Genomic DNA, 22,189 nt, shown 5'->3' on the forward strand with positions numbered 1-22,189 from the left:
CGCATTTGTTAGGATGTAATGGTACGTCCCTTGGTCGTTAACTCACGTTAAAATAGGACATTACGTTACATATCGCGGTTCAGAAGGGGTTAATAAAAATGTTTGTTACCTCCTCCTTCACCTCCCCTTAGATCTCTGCCTCCTGGTTCAAGATTATTATTTTTAATTTTATTTTTTTATTTTAAGCAATTTCTATGTCCACAATTGTTTGCATGGCAATTATGCTCTTACCCCCATTTTGCAGTCCCCTTGCCCTTACTACAAAAATTTTACAGCACAAACGTTTGGTTTCCCGTTGACTTCCATGGGGTTCAGGGTCAAGTTAAGGTACTGAACTAAACTTTTGACTACAGTTCGGTCGCATCCAAACATCCATGGGTCCACTCATCCCTAATTACAACGCAACAGACTGCCTTTATACTTTACTGGAGCTTGTAAAGGAATATGATGTTGGAAATATTAAATCAACTATCAGACTTGGCTGCTATCCAAAGAGGTAGGTAATTACATATCAACTTTTTTGATGTAAAGAGTCCATTTGTTTCAATAAAAGTCCCATGCAAATATGTCTGCTGGGCATTTCCTGGCTTTGCTGTTTCTGCCAAAAGATTTTTACCAATACTTCCTCTTTCCTGGCACCTAAAGGAATAAACGTGGTGTCCAAATGATCCTGGAGGTTTCCCCAAGCCTTTAGGAGTAGTAAAGGATCCTAGGGTCCTCTTTTAAGTTGCGTTATTCATTGGTTTTCTTGATAGGTTCACTGACCTTAGACTTAAACGGCTTATATCCTCGCTCCTGGAGTGCTTCTTTGGACCCTGTGCAGGTTTTATATATTAATAATGGGCTCAGTTTACATTATAAATATTCTCAATATTAAATATTGAAGGGGGGGAGCTTCCCTTTCATTTCCATTATGTTTGAGACTAATAGCATTGCCTATGGCATACCGAAGACTAAACGGGCATTGTTAAAATTACTGTATTGTGGTTCTTATCCGGCTCCTGATCGTATGGTCACAGTAGGAGCTAGTGACAGGTATACATGTCATATGTCCTCAGTTACTGTAAGTTTTATATAATATTTGATCATAAGTTTATATCAATAAGGAACAATTCTAAAAACAATTTAGCAGTCAAAGTTTATGGTTCAGAATGTCAACTTTTTTTTTGCTTTGATATCTTGTAAAAGCTAAATTTACAAAAAATAAATAAAATCAAGAAACCAGAAAATTGCTGTTTATTGTTCTTAAAGGGAGTCTGTCAGCAGGATTTTACTACCTCAACTGAAAGCAACACAATGTAGGCAAAGAAACCCTGAATCCAACTATGTATCACTTATGGTTACTGGGTGCAGCAGTTGTGATAATTTTTAGAATGCAGCATAGCTCTGAAAGTTAATCCCCCCTATATCAGGCACTGTATGTACAAAATCTATAGACTGTGAGCTGCTAATCAGAGGGAGGGGGCATGGTCAGATTTGTGTAGTCTATACAATGATAATCCAAGGTGATAAAACCTTCACCATAAGTAAACAACAGCACAGCAGGGCAATAAATAATACATCCCTGAACTCCATGTGTCAGCCTCTAACTCCTGCTGTTTTCAGATTACATAGCAAAAACCGGCTGACAGATTCCCTTTAATTTATCCATTTATTACTTTAAAAGCAGAACACAATTTTCCTTAATTACCATTTGGCATTCATTTTTCAATATTTCTAGCATCATATTCCATAATTATACAAAACAAATCAGTGCAAGACCAGCTTGCCAATATCACACAATAAAAATAGATCTGTATATACAACACAATCAATAGAACTTGTTCTGAAACATAAAAAAAAAATAAATAAAAAAAAATGGAGTGATATTCTGAAAGAAAGACAGAAGGGTAGCAAATCATATGGTCTTGTCTAGAGATGAGCAAATCCGTAGAAGTTCAGCCAGGTTTTAGATAAAGTTCGATTTGGGACCCGTACTTTACCTGAACCCCAATGGAAGTCATTAAAGGGAACCCGGTCACCAATTTTGGGACCTATAAGCTGCAGCCACCACGAGTGGGCTCTTATAGACAGCATTCTAACATGCTGTCTATAAGAGCCCAGGCCGCTGTGTAGAACATAAAAAACACTTTATAATCCTTAACTAAAACGGTCGCTGCGGTGTAGTTGGGTCAAATGGCTGTCTCTGTTCTCCGGTACCATCGCCTCCTCTTTCAGCCATCTTTGTCGTCCTTCTTCTGAAGCCGGGGTGCATGACGCGTCCTACGTTATCCACACTCGCCAGCATTGAGTTCCTGCGAAGGTGCACTTTGATCTGTCCTGAGCAGGGCAGATCAAACTATTGTAGTGCACATGTGCGGGATCAGCGAGTGTGTATGACGTAGACGCATCATGCACACAGGCTTCAGAAGGAGAACGAAGTTGGCCGAAAGAGAAGGTGCTGGCACCGGAGAACAAAGACGCCCTTATGGCCCAACTCCACCGCAGCGACCATTAGGTACGTATTATAAAGTAATTTTTTATGTTGTACACAGCGGTCTGGGCTCTTATATATAAAGCATGTTAGAATGCTGTATATAAGAGCCCACTGGTGGTGGCCGCAGCTTATAGGCCCCAAAACTGATGAAAGGTTCCCTTTAATTGGGGAGTTCGGGTCTCCGACCACATGTAGCCAGCTAGAATTCTTCAAGGGGAGGGTGGGTGTTTTTTTTTTTTTCTTCTTCTTGGTGCACACTACATCCGATCACGCTGTTACCCCCAGTGCACGCCCTTCAAAACACTGGAAGCGGCTTGCACTGGGCTGAGTACCGAGCATACCAGCACACAGCGATGCTTGCAGGAGTGGTTTGTATACGTAAATCACCGAACTTTTTTTTGTAAAGTCTGAGTTCAGTACAAACACCAAAGTTCAGGTTTGCTCATCTCTAGTCTTGTATCATATGGCACACAATGTTACTCAGCAAATGCCAACGATATTGAGTCTTTGTTCAGTGCAAATGCTTACTTTCACTTAATCTAGGTCTGTCAATGATTGAAGAATTATAAATTCAGCTCTTGGATTGAAATTTTGCAATACATGCACTATACATGATAAGTTAAAATAAATTTGCAAAGTCTCTAAGCTCTTCTGGTGCATTGCAGCTCTACGTAGAGGCATACTCTTACACCCTCAATTGCATAATTTATGGAATAAAAAAATCCAACCACCACCTATATATTCTATACATGATATAGTTCAGATGACAATACATTTGAAAGCATGAACCAAACAAAAGACAGAATGAAGATGCTGTTTGGTAATCATGTCCACAGTATAAAACTATGGATTCTGTTTTGCTTGTATTTAGCATGCCTCCCTTTAATATCCTGTGCGTATGTCAGGTGGACGGAGCTGGCGTTCTCCTTCAGCCAGAAAAATCTGCATTGTTTTATAAAGCATGTGCACTCCAAGGCGCCGACGTCGAGTTGGTATCCAGCTTTGGGATTGGCCATAGTATACGCCCTTTTTTTGATTCGTTAAAAATTTTAGTCCTTTAGGAAAAAATAAAAAAAAAATAAAAGAATCAGAACGATTTTGTTCAGTCAAGCATAATTAGCCACCTAACGAAATGTAAACAGATGTTTGCAGGTTTTTTTTCCACTTATTTAACATCTAGATGGTTAAAAAAAAATAAATAAAAAGCAAATAAATCTTCCTGAAGAGTCTAAAAAAGGAAAATTGTCATGAGCTTTACGGTCACTAAACTACTTTCATTGCTGAGGTGAACAGTTAAACACAAATTCCAAAAATCCCTTTCTGGCAGACAATATATATTACATTTGTGATGTCAACTAGATTATTTATATTAATGAGTCTCTACAAGTGCACCAAGAGTGTGCCGATTCCCAGCAAGAGCGCCAATTCTCTGAACTAATCCCCAACTAGTTCCCCATCCGCATGGGTTTCTTTTCCATATGTCCGTGAGTGTGGATCCAGGTTAGGAACAATGCACTGATTGCAAATTTGCCCTCTCTCGGTGCACTTGCAGTCTCACCATAATGATTCAAAGTTGACAGTCTTGGAGGTAAAAAGTTGGTCTCACCACCATTTTTCTGCATGAAAAAAAAAAATTAAAAATCACACAAAACTAGGTAGATTTATCCAGCCAGATGCTCCAAAATGCTGACACAATTTTTGCTTTGACGATTGTGTAATTTATTATGTGATTTAGATATTTTCTTCTTTTCTGTGTGTTTTAACCACGTATCTAAATATAAACATTTCTGGAAGCAAGTCAACTAATAAGATTAGAGTAGACAAAGAGATAACAGATGTATGAAAGACCGTGAACCACTATTCTAAATCTTCCGAATCGTTACACTAGTAAGTGTACACCACGTAAGAATTGGACAAAACTGAAAAAAATCTGCCCTTATGACCTGCAGCCTGCTTCTAAGCTATAATTATATATATATAAATAAAAAATTTTTATATATAAAAATGACATTCCTGCTCTCAAAGATCAGCTTCTTCTATCCGAGAGGGTAAAGGAGGCGTTGGTCATGTATGAGACTCCTTCTTTTGAAGCAGCTATGTCTTTGGTAATCCGTATTGATCGCCGGTTCAGTCAAAGGTCTCATAATATTAAAAGTCTCTGGGAAGGGGTGGCTGTACCTGCATTACCATCTAAGGCCTCATGCTTGCTTGTTGTTCAAATGTATTCTAATCCCGCACAAATCTTTTCATTTGTCTTTATAGGCCATCAATTCTTGAAGGATATTGCGACTCTCATTGATGAGGTAGCTCATATATGTTTATATACACTACTCAACATTGAAATTGCAACAGGCGAAGTGTAGCGTAACCGTAACGGATGTAACATTTGCATGATACCTTCAATGTCAGAAGGCTGAATATCTCCTTTGGATGCAGCAGCTGAAACTTACAAATGTATTGCTATATGCAGGTAACCTATGGATAATATTTATATGTGGAAGGATTAGTGAAGGGTGAGTTTTGAACATTTTATCCATTGTTTTTCATCATTTGACATCATTAAATGACTATCAATCCTGTTATTTTCATAATTCAACCACTTTTCCTTCCTTGTGTTGCAATTTCAATGCTGAGGAGTGTGTCCGTGTATGTATACATATACAGACATACACAGTTGTGTTTGAAAGTTTGTGACCCCCTTCACTTGAAAATTGTACATGCTTCTGCATATTGTTGATGAAAAACTACATCAAATTTTCACACAAGTCCTAAATGTAGATAAAACTAAAATCAAAACATATTAGAGCTCAACATTCAGAGCATTTTATCAAATAAGAAGCAGCCTCGTACATTGCTAGAATCAGGGTCTTTGCCCTTATATCATGGTGTTTTCAGATTACATAGCAAAAACGTGGTGAAAGATTCCTTTTAACAATTCAATTTTTGAAAGCCAACTTACTTTGCACCTTTTCTTTTTTTCCACACCTTCCTAAAACGTTTGCACAATACAATAAATATGAATAGATATATGCAGTGCTGTCTAAAAGTTTTAGGCAGGTGGGCAAAAAAAAAATAATATTCAAATTAAAAAAAAAAATGCGTTAAAAAAAACAAAAACTGATGTTTTAATAGTTTATCAATTAACAAAATGAAAGAATAAGAGAAATCTAAATCAAAATCAATATTTGGTGTGATCACCCTCTGCCTGCAAAACAACATCAAAGCATCAGTTCTTCTAGGTACACAATGGATAAATATCTGGGTATATCTCTCAGCACTCAGGACACCAAAAAAATGGGCAACGTTGAAGATCATACCCTAAATTCTTAGACAAGGAAACCGTGCAGCAGATTAAAGACTCGTCATGTTTACATCCCTTCGATATCTAAAGATGTCCAGCTGTTCCATCAGCTCAGAATTGGCAGTAACCAGAGGAACCCAGCTTCACCAATCTGCTCGTTTTAGAAATTTGTCCATGGAAAAATTGTGGCCAAAATGACTTACATTTGATGAGAAAAGACCAAGTGACTTAACTATGCAAGAAAATATAATAATCGCGGTGCAGGGAAATGACAGCAAGTGCTCTGGAGTTAAATTATCAAATATTTTGCTGTAACAGAAGGCAGTTTGTTTGTCAAAGGCTGGAGGGGGTACGATAATGAATGTCTTGAGGCAACAGTGAGCAGGGAGTAGGTTCCCTAAACGTTTACGGCGGCCTTCAACAAATAGATTTGAGGATTTGATCAAGATTAATCCATTTACGACGTTGGACATACCTATACATCCCAGGCAGTGTCTGCCTTTTCCTCGCACCTGTGAATTTAACAGGAGATCCACCCGTGCCTGTTAAAAAGTTAACGGGGTGCTGATGTGTTGTCATGGCAGCCTGGGATCAGATAAGGTCCCCTGTAGCTGTGATGACTCACTTCCTATTAATGCCAACATTCACAGGAAATCACCTTCTCTGCTCATCAAAGGGATGCTGAAGCATCGCTCTGTACAGCAGCAACAGACAGTGCAGGCATAAATCAAATAAGAAATAACGTCTGGAACACCATTCTAAGTCTGAACTGGGTGCAAAAACCCTAAAAAACCCTTCACTATATAAAGAGAAGGGCTGCACACCAGTGACAGTGTAAGGGGAATAAATGTAGAGCAGGAACTGTTGTATGAATACTGACATGAACAATACAATAACTATATGTAGAAATGAAGGTATGAAAATGGATTCTGCATAACTGCCATGAACTTTAGGAATAAGGAGAAATTTAGCTATTGAATTGATCAACAGCCCCAACACCTTGTCACGGTATTCTCTACGTTGGGGTCCCTAGCTAATGTGTGTCCTTCTCTTGCAGCTAAAAAACTTACCGTGTATGGGAAACGGAGACCCAGGATATATATGTATAATGTGGACTGGCGATAGGTATGGGTGGGGTCGGGTTTACAAACGAAAGACTACAAACCAATTAGAATGGTGTTCCAGACGTTATATCCTAAGTCTGAACTGGGTGCAAAAACCCTAAAAAAAACTTCACTATTTAAAGAGAATATAAAGAGAAGGGCTGCACATCATTGACAGTGCAAGGGAAATAACCAGTTCTAACTCAGTTCAGACTTAGCATGGTGTTCCAGACGTTATTTCTTAATTGTAGTCTGTTGTTTGTGAACCCAGCCCCACTCACACCTATCGCCAGTCCACAATATACATATATAGCCTGGGTCTGGTGTGCAGCCCTTCTCTTTATATAGTGCAGGCTTAAAGTCCCCTAAAGAAACTAGTAAAATCAATAATAAAGGCAAAATACCCATATATGGTATAATTAAAAACCGCAGCTCAAGATGCAAAAAATAAGCAGTTACTGAGCACCTAGATCCCGCTACGGATCTTAAAATGGCGACAAAAGCACTTTTTTTTTTTAACAAGCTTCTGAATTTTTTTCCCCCCACTAACTAGCATATTTTTCGACTATAAAACGCACTTTTTCCCCCAAATGTTGGGGGAAAGTGGGGGGTGTGTCTTATAGTCTGAATGTGGCTGCGGGGAATGAGGGTGCTGCGGTGGAGCGGGTCATCGGTGGCATGAGCAGGCTGTAGCAGCCTGCCGTGACCACGTGGGCCTGCTTATTTCATATGCACACCCATCCTCCCGCCCATCATTCCTCAGCGCTGAAGCCGGCGCTGACAGGTGGGTGGGATGATGGGCGGGGGTGTGCGCGCATAATAAACATGCGGCCCGCGTGATCACCCCTGGCAACTATATCCTGGAGTTATGTGCGGCTGTATTCACTGCCCCCGCGCATCATCATCGCTGTGCGCACCGCTAGTCTCTGCACAGATCAGCTGACAGGCAGACAGGAGAAGATCGCGATGCTGCAGACAACGGTGACGGTTCCACACAGATCAGTGGCGCTGCTGCCAGCACTGACAGGAGGAGGAGCGATGCTGCAGGGAGCGAGGAAAGGCGAGTATAAATGCTTATTTTTTGTGTGTGCCACAGGATATAGGCCATATAGCAGGATTGGGGTATATAGCAGGATGCAGCCCTATACCACGATGGATGGGGGTATATAGCAGGATGGATGGGGGTATATAGCAGGATGGATGGGGGTATATAACAGGATGGATGGGGGTATATAACAGGATGGATGGGGGTATATAGCAGGATAAGGGCATATACCAGGATGGTGCTATGTAGCAGGATGGGGGCTATACCATGATGGGGGTATATTAGCAGGATGGGAATATATACCAGGATGGGGTACATATATACAAGGATGGGGATGATATACAAGGCAGTAGGATCATTACCAGGATGGGGTACCTTAGTAGAGAATTTTGTGACCTTACCCCCCATAACAGTGTCAGTAGCAGATCCTCGCCCCTTAAGTGTGTCATGACCACATTTTTTGCTTAAAATTTTATTTTCCTCCTCTAAAACAAGGGTGCGTCTTATGGTCCGGTGCGTCTTATAGTCCCAAAAATACGGTACACACTTGGTCAAAATTGTTGGTACAACTCATTTAATGAAAGGAAAACCCACAATGGTCAGAAATAACGAATTTGACAAAAGTAATAATAAATAAAAAAAAATCTATGAAAATTAAGAGATAAAAGTCAGACATTGCTTTTCAACAATGCTTCTACAGAATAAAAAAAAAACAAAAACAAACAAACCAAACCTGAAATATGAAATGAGCCTGGACAGAAATGATGGTAGCTTTGAAAATAATGTGACAAAAGGGTTTAATCAAGGTGTATCCACTAATTAGCATTACTGGTGTCTACAATCTTGTAATCAGTCAGAGGACCTGTATATAGGGCTACATATACTCACTGTGCTGTTTGGTGACATGGTGTGTACCACACTCAACAGACATGGCTTTGCGGGTCTTTCATAGGGCATACATATCACCTCTGGTTCGGTCCAGAATGTCATCTACAATATACGCTTGCGCTAAGTGTGGTCTGGAAAAAGCTACACTATACCATCAGTTTTGGGAATGCACGCAAATTTTGGAACTGTAGAAACAAGTACATCTGAGAATTCAAAGCACATACAAGATTAAATTACAGTTAACCCCTCAATGGGCCATCTTTAATATCCTAGTGGAGACACAGCAAAGTATCCCCAGGAGAACAAAGGCGGCACTTTCTATTTGGGCAGCGGCCACTAGGAAAAGCATTTTACACCAATGGATAAACTCGAATACCCAAACTATGGCATTGGTTGACACAAAAATCAAATTTCTGTTTAAAATGGAGAGATTGGAAACACTGACAAACAAGGGAAAATTGACCAGGAAATTTTTTGAAACATGGAGTCCATACATCCAGACACTCCCCATAGACACTAAAAATAGTCTTAGATCACAATTTGAAAATACCTCATGGTACCTGCGGGAGGTCATTGGAGGGCACAACCCAATATCATAAAGATCTAGGTTTGGAGAGAGGACACGCAGAGGTGGGGTGGGGGGAGGTCAGGAGGGTGGTTGGGATTCGAGGAGATTTATTATCCGTAATTTTGTAGTTTAACATAATCATAATGTATATGATTATTGATTATATGTTTTTGTTATTAAAATCTAATAAAAAGGTTAAAAAAAAACAAACAAAAAACCTTTCATGGCTATAATGACGGAAAGATTAAAAAGAAAAAAAAAAGTTATCACTCTTGGCAGAAAGGCAGGAAAAAAATGGAAAATTGAGGGGTGGTTATGCAATTAATAGTGTCCTCAAAGCTGAGAGATAGAGGCAAATAATTAAACATCATGCAATACCATGAGGATGGCACCTGGAGGGCTCGAAATGTAATCTGCTAAAGGACAGCGGCCCCAAACCATACAGTCAATATTATTAACAACTATCTTCAGCATGAAGAAAAACAAGGAGTCCTGGAAGCTATGATGATATGGCCACATTAGAGCCAACATAATCAAGTCTGTCTGCAATTACATGAAGAGTCAGAAGGATTTGCCTACGTCTACAGAAGATCTGTGGTCAGTTTTCCAAGATGTTTAGAAAAACCTCACTGCAGAGTTCTTTCAAAAACAGTGTGCGAGTATAGGTAGAAGACTTGATGCTTTGATGGTAAAGTGCGGTCATACCAAATATTGATTTGATTTAGATTTGTAATTTGTTCCTTCACTTTGCATTTAATTTGTTTGCGAAAATCTATTAACATGTCTATTTTCTTTTTTTAGCTTACATTAAAGCATTTTTAACCCCCACAACTGTCTAAAACCTTTGCACAGTACTTTATATAAGAAGGCTTTAATAGCTTGGGAGACTGCTTGTATAGATAAATGATAGTTACCAATGGCATCCACCATGCAAGCTTCTCTCGTGTACGCCTCAACTGGGATGGTGTTTTGGAAACAGTGCAGAGACAGCACACCTTGACCGCTTTTCCAGATATCCATAATATGTTGTACTTTCGAACAAGGCTGGAAAAAAAAAAATGAAAAAATTACGGTATAAACTAATTTTTGCTCTATTGGTAGTTTCCAGTATTAAAATCATTTAATCTGGTATGTGCTAGCCCAGTTTTACAAACACACAAGTGAATATGTTGAGGTAAGTGCTGCCACAAACAAAAACGTATGCTGAAATTCACCACAAAATAATATAAAATAGCAGTAAACACTACATAACTATTTTAAAACACAAAAAAAATTATAAAAGGGTACAGTTACTAAAAATAATCTTTAGCCACAGCACAAATGGTAAACAGTGTTAAAAGGAAACCTGTCAGCTAATTGATGCTGCCCAAACCATGGGCCCGATATACAGTGGCTTGCGAAAGTATTTGGCCCCTTTGAATTTTTCAACCTTTCCCCTCATTTCAGGCTTCAAACAAAGATAAAAATGTTAATGTTATGGTGAAGAATGAACAAGAAGTGGGACACAATTGTGAGGTTAAATGAAATTTATTGCTTATTTTAAACTTTTGTAAAAAATAAACTGAAAATTGGGGCGTGCAATATTATTAGTCCCCTTTAAGTTAATACTTTGTAGAGCCACCTTTTGCTGCGATTACAGATGCAAGTCGCTTGGGGTATGTGTCTATCAGTTTTGCACATCGGGAGACTGAAATTCTTGCCCATTTTTCCTTTGCAAATAACTGGAGCTGAGTGAGGTTGGATGGAGAGCATTTGTGAACAGCAGTTTTCAGCTCTTTCCACAGATTCTCGATTGGATTCAGGTCTGGACTTTGACTTGGCAAGTCTAACACCTGGATACGTTTATTTGTGAACCATTCCATTGTAGACTTTGCTTTATGTTTGGGATCATTGTTTTGTTGGAAGACAAATCTCCGTCCCAGTCTCAGGTCTTTTGAAGACTCCCAACAGGTTTTCTTCAAGAATGGTCCTGTATTTGGCTCCATCCATCTTCCCATCAATTTTAACCATCTTCCCTGTCAATGCTCAAGAAAGGCAGACTAAAACCATGATGCTGCCGCCACGTTTGACAGTGGGGATGGTGTGTTCAGGGTAATGAGCCGTGTTGCTTTTACGCTAAACGTATCGTTTGGCATTATGCCCAAGTAGTTCGATTTTGGTTTCATCTGACCAGAGTACCTTCTTCCACATGTTTGGTGTGTCTCCCAGGTGGCTTGTGGCAAACTTTAAACGACACTTTTTATGGATATCTTTGAGAAATGGCTTTCTCCTTGCCACTCTTTCATAAAGGCCAGATTTGTGCAGTGTACGACTGATTGTTGTCCTATGGACAGACACTCCCACCTCAGCTGTAGATCTCTGCAGTTCATCCAAAGTGATCATGGGCCTCTTGGCTGCATCTCTGATCAGTCTTCTCCTTGTTTGAGATCAAAGTTTGGATGGACGGCCGGGTCTTGGTAGATTTGCAGTGGTATGATACGCCTTCCATTTCAATATGATTGCTTGCACAGTGCTCCTTTGGATGTTTAAAGTTGTGGAAATCTTTTTGTAACCAAATCAGACTTTAAACTTCTCCACAACAGTATCACGGACCTGCCTGTTGTGTTCTTTGGTCTTCATGATGCTCTCTGTGCTTTAAACAGAACACTGAGACTATCACAGAGCAGGTGCATTTATACGGAGACTTGATTACACACAGGTGGATTATATTTATCATCAGTCATTTAGGACAACATTGGATCATTCAGAAATCCTCAATGAACTTCTGGAGTGAGTTTGATGCACTGAAAGTAAAGGTGCTGAATAATATAGTACGCCCCACTTTTCAGTTATTTATTTTTTTAAAAAGTTTAAAATAAGCAATACATTTCGTTCAACTTCACAATTGTGTCCCACTTGTTGTTGATTCTTCACCATAACATTAAAATTTTTATCTTTATGTTTGAAGCCTGAAATGTGGAAAAAGGTTGAAAAATTCAAGGGGGCCAAATACTTTCACAAGGCACTGTATCAGAGCCTGGTTGCACGATTTCGGCCAGATATGCATTTCTCTGAAAGACTCCTACTTTCCGAGAACACAATTTGAGGAGCTGGTTGGGGACCAAAAAGGACAAGACAAAAGTCCAGCGATTCCCCCGGCCGACTTTTCCCTACAACACTCTAATAGACTGACAGGTCTCTCTCATTGTGTGCACATCGAGAGAGACCTGTCAATCACCTCATGCAGGAAGAGGTGAAGACAGCTGATCATATCCGGTTGGGGCTTCAATTTATGTATTCTCTAAGACACTGAACGTTTGAGAGATTAACACAACTGGTTGCAATCGTACAGCCAGGCTCTGATTCATGCTACCCATGGTTTGGGCAGCAGGAATCGGAGTAACGGGTTCCCTTTACATGGCACTGAATTTATCTTAGTGGCTACAGCTGTTTGAGAAATTTAGTGCATGTTTAGACTTTCTAGTCTAGGTTTACATTTTTAACCTGGTTTACTTTGCATCAAATCTTTGTATAATTTTGACACACAGTGTTGCAATTTAAGCCATGCTCATTGTACACAAGAACACAGCCCCTTGTCAAGCAAGTCAGAAAAAGGGTCTAAAGGTACCGTCACACATAACGAGATCGCTAGCGAGATCGCTGCTGAGTCAGGGTTTCTGTAGTAGTAGTTTCTGCAGTAGCGATCCCGTTAGCGATTTCGTTATGTGTGACATCTACCAGCGATCAGGCCCCTACTGTGAGATCGCTAGTCGTTGCAGAATGGTCCAGGCCATTTTCTACAAAGGCGATGTCCTGCTGGGCAGGACACATCGCTGTGTTTGACACTGTGTGACAGGGTCACAGTGACTGCCGAGATCATTATATAGGGCACTACTGCGACCTGTATCGTTGGTAAGGTTTGACTGTGTGACATCTCGCCAGCGCCCTCCCAGCGAAGCGACTTACCAGCGATCCCCATCAGGTCGCATCGTTTTCGGGATCGCTGGTAAGTCGTTGTGTGTGACTGGGCCTTAACACATAAGACTCAATCTATTGCAACCCATGGAATTGTTTGATGTAAATTAACCCCTTCCTGCAATTGGCAGTAACTATGTCCAGAGTGTCATCAGCAGCTCAGCTGTATTCTACTAGCTAGTTCTGATCCGAGCACTTTAAACCCTTCATATTTCACTGTATATAGTAAGAGTAGAATGTGAGGAGGTTGACAAAGGAAGATTACTGCCTCCTTCATCCACTCAGCACCCCCTTCCCCAGTACAACTGCATGGTGCTCATGCGTACTCTCACAACAGAAGGACTAAGGGGTACTTTGCACATTGTGACATCGCTACTGCGATGTCGTCGGGGTCAAATCGAAAGTGACGCACATCCGGCGCCAGTAATGACGTCGCAACATGTAAAGCCTAGATGCACCGATAAACGATTGCAAAAACGTCGTAAATCAGTGATCTGTGTAGTGTCGGTCATTTTCATAATTTTGCTGCAGCAACAGGTACGATGTTGTTCCTCGTTCCTGCGGCAGCACACATCGCTGTGTATGAAGCCGCAGGAGCGAGGAACTTCTCCTTACCTGCCTCCACCGGCTATGCGGAAGGAAGGAGGTGGGCGGGATGTTTACGTCCCGCTCATCTCCACCCCTCCACTTCTATTGGCCGCCTGCAGTGTGACGTCGCTGTGACACCGCACGACCCGCCCCCTTGGGAAGAAGGCGGGTCGCCGGCCAGAGCGACGTCGCAGGGCAGGTAAGTGCGTGTGAAGCTGCCGTAGCGATAATGTTCGCTACGGCAGCTAACACAAGATAACGCATGTGCGACGGGGGCGGGTGCTATCGCGCTCGGCATCGCTATCATCGACTAGCGATGTAGCAGCGTGCAAAGTACCCCTAACAATGGACTTCGTGCGTACGCAATACCTTCCAGGCCATCGGATCCCGCTACAGGTGGTGTCTGATAGGTTGACAATCATTGACATACAGTATGGTGCACTATTATTGCCATCAACAGTTCACGTGTACAAATAAGCATTGTAAAAATAAAACAAAAAAATTCTGAATAAACCCCTATAAAAAAAAAAAAAAAAAATTGATTTTGCTGCATTTGTACCAAGCCATGCTATAAAACTATATTATTTCCGCCCATATGGTGAACGCCATTAAAAAAGATATAGAATAAAAAAGCAGTTGGAATAGATTTTCAATCGCCTAGAAGAGATGAAATGAAAAGGGATCTTTAAATAAGATGACCAAGTGATCATTAATGTGTAATAATACATTTAAAAAAACCATGGTCAATTATAAACTTCTGGACGAAGCCAATTATGTGAAAATAGAGTTTAGCAATAGTGATGGACGGATCCAGACTGTAAAGTCTGCATCCGCACAGTTTTAACGAATCCGGCACTCAGGATATTTGAAGAAAAAAAAAAAAAAAGGAAAAATAAAGAACATAAGAATGAAGGAAGTGCTTCATACTTACAAAGGGCTCCGGCCCGGCAGTACACTGCTCTCATGTCCGCTCATTCACTTCCTGGGTCGCTCATCATTGCTCATCGATATGCACCGCTTTCCCCGGCCCACCGGCCGTCCTGGCATCTGTGATTGGTTACAGTCCGACACGTCCCCAGCCTGTGTGACAGCATCTGGCTGCAACCAATCACAAGTGCTGTCTGCGGGTCAGTATCGTGGCATAAAAAAAAAATAAAACAATTGGTGTAGGGCTCCCTCCCCATATTATGAAACCCAACACAGAAAGCCTACAGCTACAGGCTGCAGCCCCCAGCCGTGTGCCTATCTTGGCTGTGTATGAAAATAAGAGGAACCACATGCGGCTTTTTTTTCTTTAATTAAATTATTTAAATAACTATTAAAAACTGTGGCTCACCCCCCCCCACCTAAAAATAGCAGCTTGCAGCAGGATGTGCATCCATTAGATGAGATAATTCTGGCGCTTTACCAGTCTCTTCCTGATTGCCCTGGTGCGGGGGCAATCGGGGTAATAGGGGTTAATGACAGTGCACAACTGCCATTAAGCCCAGAATTAGTGATGGGGGGAGGGTCTAAGACCCCTACCTATCACTAATCCTATAAGTAAAAAGAAAAAACACAAACAGAGAAAAATCCTTTATTTGAAATAAAAAAACAGCACCCTCTTCCCCCTCTATAACCCCAGAAAGACCCTTGAAGTTCCGCCGTAATCCACACGACGTCCCACGACGGTGCTGGCTCTGCTACATCCGAGCCTGGAGAGACCGAAAACATGTCCGACCTCTCCAGGCTCGGAGAAAGACTGACAAGAGAGAGACCCGACTGGCAGCAGTGATGTCATTCAGTTCACAGGAAGCCATACCCGGGTTGCCACGGTATGACCTCTGGTGACCTGAAGCACCCTCATTTAAAGTGCGGGGCCATTCCCCACACCCCGTCGACCCTTTGTCACTGACAGTGGAGGCCGTGGGTCGAGGGGTGTGCGGCAGCCACACACTCCCCTCCTCTTGGTTGGCACTGTCAGTGTTAAAGGACTGGCGGGGTGCATGTTTAACCTTAAAGTCACAGGAGGTCATACCGTGGGAAAACGGGTATGACCTCCGGTGAGCTGAATGACAGGCTCGGTTTCTCCAGGCTCGGATGTAACAAAGCCAGGACCATCGTGGGACCTTGTGTAGATTACAGTGGACCTGCAGGGGTGTTTTGGGGGTTAAACTGGTGAAAGAGGGGTTTTTTTGTATTTTATTCCAAATAAAGGATTTTTTGAAGTTTGTGTTACTTTCACTTACAGATTAGTAATGGGGGGGCTCAGACACCTGCCATTGCTAATCTAGGGCTTAGTGGCAGCTGTGGGCTACCACTAACCACAGATATTACCGCGATTGTCACCACACCAGGGCAATCGGGAAGAGCTGGGTAAAGCGCCGGGCTTGTCGCTTGGAATGTACGGGCACTACAATGGCATAGTTGCAACTTTCATTCAGCGATATTCCCTACTCATTTCCTGAAATCACCTTTGGCTCAAAATCATCACTACAAGTGTGAATTCCCAGAGGGGTGAGACGTCCAAAATGGGGATACTTGAGGTGGAAAACTTCTCTTACGGTACTTAGGGGTTGTGCAAATTGAGACAGCAAACTATTCTAGGATAATCTGAATTCCAAAAGTCAAATAGGGCTCCTTCCCTGCAGAGTCCTGCCATGTGGCCAAACAGTACTGTAGAGCCACACATGACGTAGTGCCAAAATCAGCAGAAATTGTGTAACAAATTTTGGTGCTATTTTTACCTATGTGAAAATGTGAAATCTGGGGCTAAAACAAAGTGTGTGTTAAAAATGTAATTACTTTTTCTTCATTGCTCAATAGTATAAAATTCTGTGAATCATCTGTATTGTCAATCTGCACACTACATCTCTAGATCAATTCTTTGAAAAGGTGCAGTTTGTAACATGGGGTCAGTTATGGATGGTTGCTGTTGTTCTGGCACCTCAGGAACTCTGTCAATGTGACATCGCACCCACAAACCATTACAGCAAAATCTGCACTCCAACATGGCATCCCTCCCCATTGGATCTTTACACTGTACCTGAAAAGTAGTTTCTAAGCACATATGGGGTACTGGTGTACTCAGAGGGGGGGGGGGTACAAAAAAAATGCAGTTTACTGTGTAATTTCTCTTATCAGCCTTTTTAAAAATTAACTTGAGGCTAAAATGTTTTAGTGAAAAAAAGTTTTTTCTTCACCACCCAAAGGTAAGCGTCTGTGAAGCATCTGTGGTGCCATTTTTACCTATGTGAAAATGTAAAATCTGGGGCTAAACCACACTATTAGTAATGAAAATATAATTATGTTTTCTTTACTACCCAATGGTATAAAATTCTGTGAAGTGCCCGTGGTGTTCATATGCTCTCTGCACCCCTAGAGGAATTCATTGATGGATACAGTTTGTAAAATAGGGTCACTTGTGGGGGATTCTGCTGTTTCAACACCTCAGGGGCTCTTCCAATGTGACATGGCACCCGCAAACCATTACAGCAAAATCTGAACTCCAGTATGGCGCCTCTCCCCTTATGAGCATTACACTTTACCTCAAAAGTAGTTTTTGACCACATTTGGGGTATTGGCAAACTAAAGAGAAATTGTATCGCTCATTTTATCCTATTACCCATTTGAAAATGAAAAAGCTGGGGCCAAAGCAACATTTTATTGGAGAAAAATAAAAATGGTAATTTTTTTTATTTACTCAACCCAATGTTATAAATTCTCTGAACCACCTGAGTGTTAAAAATGCTCACTACAGCCACAAATGAATTCCTCAAATAGGTGTAGTTTCCAGAACTGGTTCACTTGTGGGATTTTCTGTTATGGCATGTCAGCGAATCTTTGAATGTGTCATGGCATCCGCTATCTATTCCAGCCAAAATGGAATAGTTCCAAAATTCAAATAGTGCTCATGCCAGTCTGAGCCCTGTCATGTGCCAAAACAGCTTTCCCCCACAAAATGAGGCATCATTGCACTTAGGAAAAATTTCAAACTAAATTTTGGGGTCCATATTATCCCTTTACACTTGTAAAAATGAAAACTTTGGGGCCAAAAGAACATTCTTGTCGGAAGAATTCATATTTTCATTTTTTCCTTCCACACTTCTTTAATTCCTGTGAAGCACTTACAGGGTTAATAAACTTCTTGAATGTGGTTTTAACACGGAGGGGTGCAGTTTTAAAATGGTATCACTTTTAAGCATTTTCAGTCACATAGGACCCCCAAAGTCACTTAAAAAATGTGAATGTAATTTACATGCCCAATCATCGTTCTCATCCAGCGGTCTCAGTTATTCCTACTAGATTATACTTTTCTTCCAACAATCTTAATTCTAAATTCCTCCATCATGTCGATGAGGCTTCTGACATTAGTATACATGCACGTTATGTATTTTTCTGTATCTCTATTCCTCAGTGTATTAACTGACCACTACCCAACTAGTTATTATGTAGGTTGAAAAAAAAAAGACCTAGGTCCATCCAGATCAACCTCCTCCACCAATTCTATATTTTGAACTCAAATCAGTTATAACAGACAATGTTGTGTGTACTGAGGAAATCATCCAGCCCTTTTTTTAAAAGCTGTTATAAGGTTACTACTTATCGTGGTAGGGCATTCTACAATCTAACTGCTCTAACTGTAAAGAACCCTTTTCTATTTAGCTGCTGGAAACACCTTCTTCCATTCGCAGTGAGTGCCCCTTGGTCCTTAGTATTGTCTTTGGAAGGAATTAAATAATGTTCCAGTCCTTTGTATAGAAGAAACCTTTTCAAACAGTGAACACATTTTTAGAGGGTCATTTTCCAGTCCACATGTCTTGTACTAAACAACACAAATGAAAACTCACCGATTTACCTAATGAGAAAATCACCACAAGATTGAATCCCGCCCTCACTTCTGTTATTTATGCCCAGGTCACTATCTACACAATCTTCCTTTCCTGTATAATAACTGTCCACCCCCACTTCCTAATGTAAACACTTCACCAACCTATAGCCATTCTGTCCTCAAGATCAGCTATGCCCTCCCCATTGAGGTGTAACATGTGTACAGTAGAATTTTTATCCAACAGAGAAGTCAACCGAGTTCTCAAAGATTCCAAAAGCATCATTCCCTCACAAATTCCTGAGCCTCTCATTTACCTCCCTATTCTGCTGCTGCCCCTCTGTTGTGGCACATGGTATAGATAGTATTAGGCCTAAGCCACACGGCGAGAAAATCGGTGCGAGTGGAGTGCGATAAAACATCGCATTCCCCTCGGACCAATTCTAGCCTGTGTGACAGCACACATGAGCGATTATTTTCTCAGCCCTAATCGGACCGAGAAAACAATCGCAGCATGCTGCGATTGTAATCCGAGACTCTTTCTCTCGCACCCATTCAAGTGAATGGGGCGAGAGAAAAATCGCACTGCACTCGCGGTACACCGGTGTACTGCCAGTGCAATGCGAGAATGTCTATAGCCGGCTACACAGGCGAGAGGGAGAGAAATCCCTCCCTCCCCTCCTGAGTGCCGGCCCGCCCCCCGCAGCTGAGGTCTGCTCGCACGAACGGACCTCAGTTGCAAGGACACAAGCATGAGACTCGGCTCTGCTGTACTGCCAGCACGAGCCGAGTCTCATGCAAGGGGATCGCAGTAGTCCCCGTGTGGCCCCGGCCTTAAGAGAACACTAGCCCTGAGATCTCTTCTTTAAGCTTACTGCCTACATCTCTGAATCCATTCTTAAGAACCTTCCGCCTACCGATAATGTGCACCATGACTCCTGGTTCCTCTTGAGCCTCTTCCAGTTATCTAACAACAATCTACGATTTGTCAAACTCGAGCATCAGAAAAACAACAGCGTTTGACGATCCTCATTTGTGTGACAGTTTGCCCGCTTTGTTTCCCCAATTGAATCTCCTTCTACCAGCACCTGTCTGGCTAGCCCTGGTTAGCTATTCCCCCCTTACTGGAGCAGACACTGCCCTGGCTTTCAGAGGACACGTTTGCTGCAGCAGCGCTACCACTGTATCGACATGCCCGTAATCTGCTAACTTGGCAAACTTATTGGGGTGTGTCAGATTGCCACTAGCCATCGTGACACAGTTTCCTCTACCATGCCTTCTGTCACACAGCAAGCTGCATCATTGTCCTGCGACTCCATGCTACATCCATCCCAGTGAGCAGTACACACCTTCCCATATTGTCAATGGGTCTCAGTATTGCACAATGCTCATATAGATCCAATATCTGGACTTCTAAATGTTCAAGATGCCCACATTTTACACAAACGGCTGCTCAAGTGTCGCATATATGCAACAGGATATACACTGGATGGTATGGTCAATCATGGATCACATTTTAAAAGGGAATTGCACAAAACAGGAATATATACAATTACAGAGAAGTCAAACAAGTTAGGCTACTTTCACATTGCATTTTTCCCTACGTTCAGTGGTCCCGTCAGGGCATCTGTCCGAACCACCACCCCCCGCAAGACGTGTTTCAGACGCATGCGCCGACAGGGCCATTGACTATAATGGAGCAGGCTCCGTTGGCATGTGCTCTGTCTTACATTATTTTCAGGCATATACGTTTTCTGCAGGCGGACACCCGAACGTAGTTAACGAATGTAATCTCCATTACCGAAACGGCCGTCTGGTTGATCTGTGGGACCCGCCTCCAATTCGGATATCCAGCACCTGACATTTTTACATGCACGTTTGATTCTGACCGATATGTTGGTCTTCAGTGAGTGATACATCTTTGTCATAATCTATGATGAGGACGCTTACAGCATTGGTTTAGGTTGCTGGTGTACGTTTGTTGTTTTGGTATATGGGGACATCTTGTGGTAGCAGTCAATATTACACTTCCCATATTTAATTGCCCATATAGTTATTATCTAATTGATAGGACGGGTCCGGGATCTATCTTGGGGTTCATGGAATTTTAATCTGTGTTTGTTGTTTTTCTCCACCCAATTCTATGTCTTTTTGATCTCTAACAATAAAATTTGTAATTTCATATATTTGGGTGTTTGATCGGGTTTTGTTTTTTTTCTTTCTTTTGCTTTGACTCTTAATTAGCGATTTGCCCTAAGTAGGTCCTAGCCCACACTTGGCAATATATTGATCATTTAATGGTATATTTTAATATCTTTGAGATGTGTTCTATAGCCGTCCAACCATGTGTGGGTCGTTGTTGCTAATTATCACGCTATCACGTATAAAACGCTAGGTAATATAGATAAATTCCAACGCTATATACCCTGAACGTTTGCTGCAGCTAGATTTTGACAAATACCCTCAACTTGCCCAGTTATGAAGTTTAAACAAATATAAAAATAAAAAATCTGCGCTAGACAGAAATTATTTTAGTTCTGCTAGCCAGGAAAAAAATTCCCTTTATTTTAGATATTGAAGAATAATAGTTTCGCACATGGTGTTTGAAATCAACAAAACTAAATCATTTATTCAATCATACAGTGGTTACGGAAAGTATTCAAACCCCTTTAAATTTTTCACCGTTTTATTGCAGCCATTTGGTAAATTCAAAAAATTTCATTTTTTTTCTCATTAATGTACACTTTGCACCCCATCTTCACAGAAAAAAAAATGTAGACATTTTTGCAAATTTATTAAAACAAGAAAAACTGAAATATCACATTGCATGGTCTTAAATATTCAGACCCTTTGCTCAGTATTGAGTAGAAGCCCCTTTTGAGCTAGTACAGCCATCAGTCTTCTTGGGAATGATGCAACAAGTTTTTCACACTTGGATTTGGGGATCCTCTGCCATTCTTCTTTGCAGATCCTCTCCAGTTCTGTCAGGTTGGATGGTGAACATTGGTACACAGCCATTTTCAGGTCTCTCCAGAAATGCTCAATTGGGTTTAGGTCAGGGCTCTAGCTGTGCCAGTCAAGAATAGTCACAGAGTTGTTCTGAAACCACTCCTTTGTTATTTTAGCTGTGTGCTTAGGGTCATTGTCTTTTTGGAAACTCAACCTTCAGCCAAGGCCAAGTCTGAGGTCCAGAGCACTCTGGAAGAGGTTTTCTTCCAGGATCTCTCTCTATTTGGCCGCACTGATCTTTCCTTCAATTGCAACCAGTCGTCCTGTCCCTGCAGCTGAAAAACACCCCCATAGCATGATGCTGCCACCACCATGTTTCACTGTTCGGATTGTATTGGGCAGGTGATTAACAGTGCCTGTTTTTTTCCACACAAACCACTTACTTAGAATTAATCACCAAAAAGTTCTATCTTCGTCTCATCAGACCAGAGAATCTTATTTCTCATCTGG

The 22,189-nt window shown here is 41.4% G+C and overlaps 1 protein-coding gene across 3 annotated transcripts in view; it reads right to left on the minus strand.

The window, feature by feature from the left end:
* Positions 1-2,226: 2,226 nt before the first annotated feature.
* The window catches only part of ANKLE1 (ankyrin repeat and LEM domain containing 1), a 79,112-nt gene continuing 59,149 nt past the window's right edge, over positions 2,227-22,189 (minus strand). For 2 of the 3 annotated variants that reach the window (XM_075352503.1, XM_075352505.1), the window contains 2 exons: positions 10,296-10,425; positions 2,227-3,531 (listed from right to left, as the gene is read on the minus strand). In XM_075352503.1, the coding sequence (XP_075208618.1) occupies positions 3,359-3,531; positions 10,296-10,425 (303 nt within the window). In that variant the 3' untranslated portion in view covers positions 2,227-3,358. Of the gene's footprint in view, positions 3,532-4,027; positions 4,093-10,295; positions 10,426-22,189 lie in introns of those variants that run through there. The other variant, XM_075352504.1, reaches the window with a different exon arrangement.

Source organism: Anomaloglossus baeobatrachus, chromosome 1 (genome assembly GCF_048569485.1).
Source record: "Anomaloglossus baeobatrachus isolate aAnoBae1 chromosome 1, aAnoBae1.hap1, whole genome shotgun sequence".
Classification (NCBI taxonomy): domain Eukaryota; kingdom Metazoa; phylum Chordata; class Amphibia; order Anura; family Aromobatidae; genus Anomaloglossus; species Anomaloglossus baeobatrachus.